The sequence below is a fragment of the Neomonachus schauinslandi genome, chromosome 7 (genome assembly GCF_002201575.2).
Source record: "Neomonachus schauinslandi chromosome 7, ASM220157v2, whole genome shotgun sequence".
In the NCBI taxonomy this organism is placed as follows: Eukaryota; Metazoa; Chordata; class Mammalia; order Carnivora; family Phocidae; genus Neomonachus; species Neomonachus schauinslandi.
The window spans coordinates 30,775,248-30,785,141 of NC_058409.1; the positions used below are offsets into that span (position 1 = coordinate 30,775,248).

Sequence of the window (9,894 nt, forward strand, 5' to 3'; positions counted from 1 at the left end):
AAGAAAGAAAGAAAGAAAGAAAGAAAGAAAGAAAGAAAGAAAGAAAGAGAAAGAAAAAAACGGACGGACACTTTCAGCCATTTTCCAGGACTTTGAGCAGTTCCTCCTGAGAACATTTGGAGTATGGATCTTAGTCATCCCATTTGTGAAACAGAGAAAAGCAGTATCTATCTGTGGGCCTCTCAGAATATTGACAAACAAAGACCCATGGATACAGGAAGATTGATAGCCGACTTGGGACTTCCACAGGACCAGCATTCAGACCCTGAATTCACATGAACTTCCCTACACTGAAACCACACACATAATCCACTCCTTTCTCATCACCACCTCCACCAGCCCAGCCCAGGGACTCTCAAGTTGAGATAAATAGGATTATCTGAGTTAAAAATAGAGTGGTTGGTGAAAATTTTCCCCTTGCCTGCCTGTAGTCCACTTCTAGAACTTAAAATTTTCACTTACTAGTCTTCCTGCTCACATTGGTCTAGTAAGAGTTTGTTAATAATTAACTATTTTTAAACATTTATTATTGAGTGCTATGTTAATCATTCTACATGTATTATCTCATTTAATACGAACAGCTATCCTGTTAAGTGCTCTATCATTATCCCCATTTTACAGGAAACTAAGATACAGAAAGTAATTTACACATCACCCAGGTAGAAAATGCAGAAGATGGTTTCCAAATCCAGGTCCATTTCGCTGTAGAGCCCAAATTCTTAGTCATTACACACACTTAGTAGACTTTTTTTTTTTTAAAGAAGGACATCTATGAAAAACCTTCAGCTAACGTCGTACTTAATAGTGAAAGTCTGAATGCTTTCCACCATGACTAGAACAAGGATGTTTGTCCTCACTACTCTATTAAACACTGTCCTTGGCAGTCCTAGCCAGTGCAATAAGGAAAGAAAAAGAAATAAAGGCAAACAGATTAGAAAGGAAAAAGTAAAACTGTCTTTTTTTCACTGACAACTTAGCCATAGAAAAAAATCCTAAGAAACCTACCAAAAACAGTTACTGGAACTAACAAGTGAATTTATTAAGGTCACAGGATACAAAGTCAATATTTTATATATTATCCTTCTATATGCTAGCAATTAATAACTGGAAAACAAAATTAAACAAAAATACCCTTTATAGTAGCATCCAGAAAATATGAAATACTTAGGGATAAATTTAACTAAATAAGTGTAAGACCCACCCACCAATAACTACAAAACATTACTGAATTGCTTTTAAAATAAGCCTTCAAACACTACTTACATAATTACAAATAAAGTCATCAGCCTAGCATTTGAGACAGTTGAAAATATTACCCTTATCTACCTCTCCAGACTCCTTATCCAGTTCTCCCTTTCATTCTGGTTATTTTCCATACTTTAAGTATACTACTCTGCTGAAGAGAATGCTGCTCTCTCCGCATGCAAGCAATTTAATCAATCATTTCATCTCTCTCTATCCCTAAGCCACCTCTCCCTCAACTATCTCTGAATATTAGAATTCCATCTCAAACTACTTCTCCAAGAAGCTTTCTCTAAATATGATCTTCTTTTCCTCTAAGATGCTTCCCCTGCTCCCCAAAGCACTATGCTGGTTTATCTTACAGCATTTATCGCATTCTGGATTGAAGTGCCACTCTACCTTTGTACTTCTAGATCGTAAACTGCTTGATGAGAGGGACTGTGTCTGATACAACTACCCTGAAATACCTAGTGCTTTAAACAGAGCCCCTATATTAAATATTTGTTGGGGCAAACATTTGAAAGATGGAATTGAAGCAAAGCTCTTTTATGAATACAACTTCAAGACACCAAAAGGCATCATTGTCATAATCGAATGAATGATGTCCTGACTCTCCCAGGGGCTGGACCAGGAATTTAGCCATGTGGTGACTTTCCTTTCACTCAGTTCTGAGGCATGTTAGCTCAGTTTGGCTTCTGTTAGTTGGACCAATATCAAGATCAAGACGAAGTAAAGCATCCTAGCCTAAAGGACAAAGACAGATCCTCAGTCTGAATAAACAGATCAGGGAGGGAAAGAAGGGGGAAGCCAATGTCATCAGCACAAGGCAGGAAATGTATGAGAGCAAAACAGAAGCATTAAAGGTTGTTTCTGAAGACAGAATAAAAAGCAACCTGAACATCACATCTTGGGGGTCCGTGTTGCTAGTAAAAGACGGAAACCTCTAGGATACTCTGCCACTCTGGAAACATCTGCAAGGGTAAATGGAGGATTAACCACCTCCAGCCCAGCCCAGGAGGCAAGCAGCACGATCAGGTCCTGAGCAGAGGCACAGGGAGGAGCTAACTGGCTCTGTCCCAGAGAAGGTCCCTGGAGAGGCTACTTGGATCTCACTCCAAGCACAGAGTGGGAAGGGAATGTTGCTGCAGAATGGAGCTCATATGCCTCACTTGGCCAGATGCAACTAGCCAGAGAAAGAAGGCTCCTTAACTCATCCTCATTTCATAATTATCAAAAAATATCACAGCTGATTAACAGCAAATGCTCTCCGTCAATGTGAATCTCTGTCTTTTGACCCCAGATTGGCAAAAGCTTCCCAGCTCTTTGCTTGAGTACAGGATGTCCTCTTGCAGGTCATCCTAACGCCTTTTAATCATCCTCCAGGTTTGCTACGGTTCCTATAGCCTTCCATGGAGCTCTAGTTCACCAAGATTCACCTGTGTGCACTGTTGTTTTTAAAGCTGTCTAGGGGGTGCCTGGGTGGCTCAGTCAGTTAAGCATCTGCCTTCGGCTCAGGTCATGATCCCAGGGTCCTGGGATCGAGCCCCACATCAAGCCCCACATCGGGCTCCCTGCTCAGCAGGGAACCTGCTTGTGCTTCTCCCTCCCTCTGCCCCTCCTCCTGCTTGTTTTCTCTCTCTTTCTTTCTCCCCCACTTTTGTCAAATAAATAAATAAATAAATAAAATCTTTAAAAAAATAAAGGAGTCTAATTTCACAAACTTGTCATAATTCAGCATTTCCACCAGCCAATTCACCTACCTTCCCCAGTTTTCTAAAGCTTTCTAAAATTCCCTATATCGTCTCTTGAAATTCATCACCTGACTTTATTTCTATATGCTAATTCCAGTAAGTGAGTGGGAAAGGAGGGTTAATTACTAGAAACAAGAAAGACAAACATCCACATTTCATACGCATCCATCCAAACTCAAAATCTGGAGGGAAATTTCTTTTACTTTTGGTTCAGTTTATACTACCACCACTTCAGACCTTCAAAATAAAGACCCCAGAACCGGTTGTTGAAGACGACACAGGGGAAACTTCACTGATATTGTCATTCCTTTTCCAAATCAATGTGCAAAATTGCCAGATGCCACTAAGCCACCAGGATTTAGAGGGTTAAAACTTTCCACTGCTGGATTTCCATATTTGCTTTTTTTCCTCAGTATTCAAGTGGCAATTCCCTGACACTCTGAAATTTTAACACTGTGTTCAAATCGGTTACCTTAAACGTACTTCAAAGTAGTATTCAAGTGGATAATTCCCCCTAGAATTGTACCAGCTGTATAGGAATACGGTCAAAATCAAACTCTTCATCAGCAACTGGAGTCTTTGGCTCGACTTCTAAATGAAAATCAAAGCAATCACGCACTGTGGGGTTTTCTCTTTGCACATATGGAATCATGTGATTTTCCACATGGATTCTGTTGTGAGGCTATCGAGAGGGTGAAACAGTAGGGATTGTGGAACCGGCAGATCTGCTGCCCTAAAGCTCAGGGACAGATCCTTGCATCTCTCCTTTGAGCATCCCAATGAAGACTCCTCACAAAATTCACTGTCAGAAAACTTCTTAATGGCAAAGTACCTGAAAAACAACTTGGTATTTTCATTCCTGACCGTAGGGTTATATTTGTGAGGTAGGGTAGTGATTAAGAACTTGGGTTAGGTCAAATATATATATATAACTTGGGAAGAATTTACCATGAAATTGACTTAATGGCAAAATTAACATTCTCCATCTGTTAAGAGAAAAACATAAGACTGCTTTGACAAACCTTTTGCTCTTAGAGAAATACACATTTCAAGAATATGTTATTTTTCAGTTGCCTTAGGGATAGGTAGCTGATGACAGGGGTAAGAGGGAGACTTTTGACCATATATTCATATGCACTTTCCGGATTGAGGCATATAAATATATTACACATTCAAAAAAGTAAATACAATTTTATAAAGAAAAAAAAAAAACCCTAACGATGCATTTGCTATTAGGAAATAAAATGAAAATGTCCTAGATGATAAAAGATGGAAAAGAGGATTGGGACCAAGAGGTTAGTCACCTAGTTAGTTAATATACCACCCTCTCTAGCTCCCAAAATATTTGTTAATTCAAACGGATAATTGTTTTATTTTTGTTTATTTTTGTTTTGAGGGTGAGGGAGTGGTAATCTACTCTCAAAAAAAAAAAGACGGTCCTCTCCAGCAAGACCTTTATTCTCCGCTGCTCAAATCCCATTAACACTAATCAGCACAATGATTAAGCACATTGTGGTTAAGTACTCTAGTTGATAACGACTCCTTTGGAAAAAAGGTTCCCATAGCTACAGGTAAAGGCTATCATCAAACTCAGCTTTTCAGAACAAGACTTGGTGTCACAGATCGGAGAGTTAAGATTGTTTTAGTATTAATCCGGAGGCTTGCTTTTTTAACTTCACTTGACTTCATCCGTTTAAAAGACACTTCGGAGAGTCCCTGCATACACCGGGCACAGTACCAGCATGGGGGGGGGGGGGCCTGGAGAGGTAGGAAAAAGACCTCAAAGATAAGATATGGCTCCCGCCCCCAAGAACTGCAATCTACTGAGGAAAGCAGCCACCAAAAGAACTAATGACATTATGATGGTAATTATGCCCCTTAACTCTATAACCAAGCCTTGTCCTCATCACTAGGAATGGTCAGTTTCTAGACTAGTTTCACTTTCCCATCTTCAAGCTGCAGCACAGCTGGGTTTCCAGCTGGCTGGGGAAGAAAAGATTCTTTAAATAAACAGCATTTTAAAAATATGCAGTCGCTTTTGCTATGCTGAATTTTGTGAACCACCTTCCTCTAATATGTGAATCTGGTTGTCAAATTAATTAAAAACTATCCTAAAGGATGTAAAGTCTCCCCCCCCCAACCCACTCCAGGGATACACCTTTTCCATCTTTACAACAAAGACCACTATACGTTGGAAGAAAACTGCAAATCAGGAAGTCCCAAAGGAAGAATGATTTTTTTTTTTTTACGCTATTTGCTCTATGTAACAAGGAAACAGCTTAAAACCATATATATAGGAAAGCAACAAGATAGGGTGTGATTATACCAAAATATATGCAACCATCATTAAAAATGCAGGACTATTTGCAGAACAGGATGCTTTTAGAGCATTGTACAGAGTTGCTAATCCCTAAGACTCCTTTCTCTTTTTCCTCTCCTTTCCACAGAAGGCACAGAAAACACCTCCCTGTATGCAAGCTTCTTAGAAATGCAAAGATTTTACTCAACTCTTTACCACCAGAGGTAGTAATTTTGGATGAATGATACACATGAGATCTATAAAAATACCCCTCAGATATTCAGCCAGAATTCACAGGCTTCAAATCAATATTTTACAGTTGCAGTGAAATTAGCCATTCATGAGGGCCTTCTAGAAAGGGTCCAGTAGGACCCCTCACTGATGCTGCTGAGGCATGTGCTAGCTTTTAATCTCAATATCCCTCCATATGATACATTGTCCCAAAACCCTAACCCACGCTAACACGCCTTTCTAGATGATCTCCCTAGGAACCACCACTCTCTGAATCCAGACACACTGGGAGCTGAAACTGGCTAAACAAAGTAACAATTGAACCACAATTGCTCAATGTAACGGGCATGATGACAGTTTCTGAGGGCCAGTTTCCCTATTTTGCAATGGGTAAATCTGCTCCAAGGAGAAAATGTTCCCAATGACCCCGCCGCCCAGAGGGCTTTCTTTAGAGATAGAAAACAGAAAATGAATTTGTTAGTTATTTCCTGCTGAGCACAAGGAAGGTGTTGTGGTTAGGATGATTTTGTTTCCTGATTTAATATACCATCACCACTGCATGTTTTCCTTAACCCCACAGTAGAAAATAAGAAAATGCAGTTTATGCTCTTCTGGCATATAATCACCAGTTCCACAAGTTTCCTCTCACAAATATGTCCTTTAATTTCGAATCCCCTTATATAAAGTCCCCCCCCCCCAAACTGACAGAGATCTAGATGCTATCAACTCAAAGCCAAATTGCATTCTGAAGTGTTTACTTCCATACTTGTTCCTGCTTCTTGACAATTTGCAGTATGTGAGGGCCTTCTCTTTAGCCGGGATTGTGGCACTCTCTGAGAACTGGACCCACACATGTTACTTCAATAAAATGAAGTGATCGTAACCTGAAAGCAGACTATAGTTCTGACCTCCACATCTCTCATGATCTCCACATTCAACTATACAACTCCTAAACTCTCACCAAAACAAACAAGGTTTGTTTTGCGAAGGAGGGAAGTGGGAAAGTAGAAGGAGGAAGACAGGGGATTATCTGACAAAGACCATTGGGTCTCAGTGGACCAGACTAGGGATTATGTGGTGATGTGCACTGTGCATATTCAGGAGCAGCTCACCGAAAAGCAAAACAGAAGCTGTCCTTGGACAAGGTTCAATAAATGTTTTTACTATCTATTTCCCACAGCACAATACAGTTCCACAGCTCCCCACGGGATCTCAGATAAAATACTTAACAGAATAAAAAATTAGAAATTCTTAACTGGTCTCGACTTGTCATCATAAAACAGTGAAGAGCATAAAACCAACATTAAAGAGCAGTCAACAATATTCCTCAGAACAATGTCAGAGAGATAAATCACCGTTACCACCAAAGTTTTTCCCTCCTCATTAAGATACCTCAAGATTCTTCTGATTAAAGTGGCCACGGTTTAACATAATGCCTGGATACACTACCACTGCTAAATTAAAACTTGTCTCTTGAAAGACAGGGGTGGGGGAGGGGCAAAGAGGAGGAAAGTTTCCAAAAGTCAAAGGCATTGATCTAAAAAGGTGAGGGCAGCAAAACTTCCTATGAGCTGTTCCACATTCTTTGCTTCCCAAAGCCTATCTAGAACCGATTGGTAAACTGGTAAACATGCCAACTTCAGTGACGTCCAGGACATCTATCATAATTCAGTCATTACCCAGCCCAGAGTCACACAGCAAGCACCACATTCAGCCTTAGCCGGGACAAAAGGAAAGAAACCCCAACAGGAATAAGCACAAGACCAGCCAGCACCAAATACTCCAGTATGGGGACGACTGGGTTTGAAATATCTCACTGAGAAGTAAGTCCTGGGTTCAGGGAGGAGAAACAAAAGCTCTCAAACTGATATTTCTTTTACTCCGGCCGTGGGAGACCTCCACTCCCTGCTACAGAGATCTACAGACTTCAGTGTTGATCACCTGCATTCCTGTGCAGCGCCCAACATCATGAAGAGGAGAGATGCAGTCAACACATCCTGCCAGTAAGATGTCAGAGCCTGAACTTAAACGGCATTCAGCAGAAGTAAGTTACTCTATTTCATTGTCATCACAACCAACAGACCTAGTCAAATCTCCCAGAGACGGCCAAAAGAGGTGTCTGGTCTGCTCCCCGGTTCCCGGAGGGTAAGAGAAGGCTGGGCTAACCCGCTTAGCAGAGACAGGCAATCGCGATGGAGAAAACACCCCGCGCCACACGGAGGACAGAAAACAGTAGCAGAAAAAAGTCCAACTCTGCCTGCGCCAGCGGTGTGGATGAGCAGAACCTGGAGCCCAGGAGAGGAAGGAGGGGGCGGGGGGCCATCATTCCCTGGGCGAACTTGTCAGCGGAGGCCTTCACCACCTGGGAGTCTGCCCAGCTGCTCCTGCAGACCCCGGCCAGCCTGCGCGAGGCAGGCCCCTCGGAGCAGAGCGCGCAAGGCCTCCGAGTGTCCCTCCTGACTCACCGAGCCTCGGGCCAGCACCACCCGGACTTCTCCGTTTTTCCTGCCGCTCCTGGGCTATGATGGCAGCTTTCCAGCTCCACATGCCATACATCAGCCGCAGATCGCTGCTGGCACAGGCCAGCGCCTTCCCCCGCCCCCCACCCCTGGCACACTTTGAGCCTGATCCTCCTTCTCCCCAACCCCACCCCCCTCACCCACCCGTGCCAGGTGCCCTGCCCAGGGGCGGCCCCACCCCCCAGCCCCCTCCCCCCCTCCCCCGCAGCCGGGCGCTGCCAGGCCTGGGCACCTGCAGCACCTCTCCGCCCTACCCCCATTCTCCACCACCTCGCCCCTCCCCCCTTTCTCTAGCAGAGGGAGGGGGCGACTCACCGCAGTCAGTGCACAGGATCTTGCCCACCTCTTTCTTGAGGTTTTTGCCGTTGGTGTCGATGGGGGCAAAGGCCGTCTTAAAGACCAAGGGCTGCTCCGTGGGCTCCAGGAAAAAGATGTAGCGCTGGTTCCTTTCGAGCGGCGCACAGGAGCCCACGCTGATCACCTGCTCGCGCTGCAGCCCCCCGCTCCGGAGCGGCCACTTGTCCAGCACCTTCACCAGCGCCACCCGACCCGAGGCGGGCGGCTCGCGGGTGCTGTTGGAGCTGGAGCCGCCGGCTGGGGCCAGCCCCTGTACCTTGCCCTCCACCACCACCGGTGCCTTGTACGCCTGGTCCTGCACCGACTTGAGGCTAGGCGAGTAGCAGGCGAGCGACACACCGAAGAGCAGCATGGAGAAGCCGGGGGCCGGGTCGCGCCTCATGCCGCCGGCGGCTGCGGCTCGAGAGCGGGCGGCGGCTCTCCGGGCTGCGGGGCTGCGGGGCTGCGGCTGTTGCGGCGGCCGCGGCTCTGGGGGCGCAGCGGGACGGGAGATGCTGCCGCCGCTGCTGCCGCCGCTGCTGCCGCTGCTGCTCCTGCTGCCGCTGCTGCCGCTGCTGCCGCTGCTGCTCCTCTCGCTGCTGCCGCCGGGGCTGCTGCTGTCGCTGTAGCTGCTGCACCGAGCCTTCTCCAGTGGCGGCGGCGGCAGCGCTGAGCAGCAAACCTGCCGCATCTGGCCAGGCCATTTGGGGGGCTCCGCCGCTCCGCCGCCGCCGCCTTGGGAGGGGAAACAGAGCCCGCTAGAAAACCGGAAACAGCGTAACGTTAGCGCCTCGGAGCCCTCCACCGGCAGCCGGGGGAGGCGGCCCAGCGAGGGCAGGGGGCAGGCGGCAAGCGGGCCGCGATGCGCAGCGCGGAGCGGCGCGGCGCTCCCACCCTGCGCGCCGGGACCTGGAGGAGGCTGCGGAGAATAGGACGCCCGCCCACTTGCTCTCTCGCGCCCCCTCAACCCCAGGACCGAGCGAGGAGCGCGGCTTCTGCAGGGGAAGCTCGGGACTGCACTGCTTTAGCGCCGGGTTTCGCGGCCCGCAGGGGCGCGGGAGGAATCGTGCTACCTTTGCTCGTCCGATTTATGGGCAGGACAGTGGGACGGTGCGGAAGGAGAGGGCGGAGTAGAGAAAAGGGATTCTGGCACCGTCCTATGAACGTGGGAGTGGGTCACAGGGCGGGCCCCTGCCTCCGGCCGTGGGCTGGAGCCGCCAGGGAGAGTACCACGCTCGGTGTGGCGGGCCAGCCTTCCGCCTCCTAGGTTGTCCCCTTCCCCCGGAGGACCCTAGAGGCCGGCCCCTAATGGAGCCCACGTGTTCGGCCCTGCCACCGCCTAGTGAGCTCTAGGGATTCGAGTTGAGGTGGAGAAGGGTTCGGGTCCCGTCATTTTGGAAAGAGTTAGGGCTACGTGCAGTCTTGTCTCGGCATTGAGGACACCTAACTAAGGGTGGTGGCTGGGAGAGGGTCCAGTCCCCAAGACTCTGGGCTTTCTGCAGCGGCCAGGCTGGAC

At 46.9% G+C, this 9,894-nt stretch overlaps 1 protein-coding gene across 5 annotated transcripts in view; it reads right to left on the reverse strand.

The window, feature by feature from the left end:
• The window catches only part of NRG2 (neuregulin 2), a 176,692-nt gene extending 167,623 nt beyond the window's left edge, over positions 1–9,069 (reverse strand). For all 5 annotated transcript variants that reach the window (XM_021701879.1, XM_021701878.1, XM_021701877.1 and 2 more), the window contains exon 1: positions 8,358–9,069. In XM_021701879.1, the coding sequence (XP_021557554.1) occupies positions 8,358–9,069 (712 nt within the window). The remainder of the gene's footprint in view (positions 1–8,357) is intronic.
• Positions 9,070–9,894: the final 825 nt, after the last annotated feature.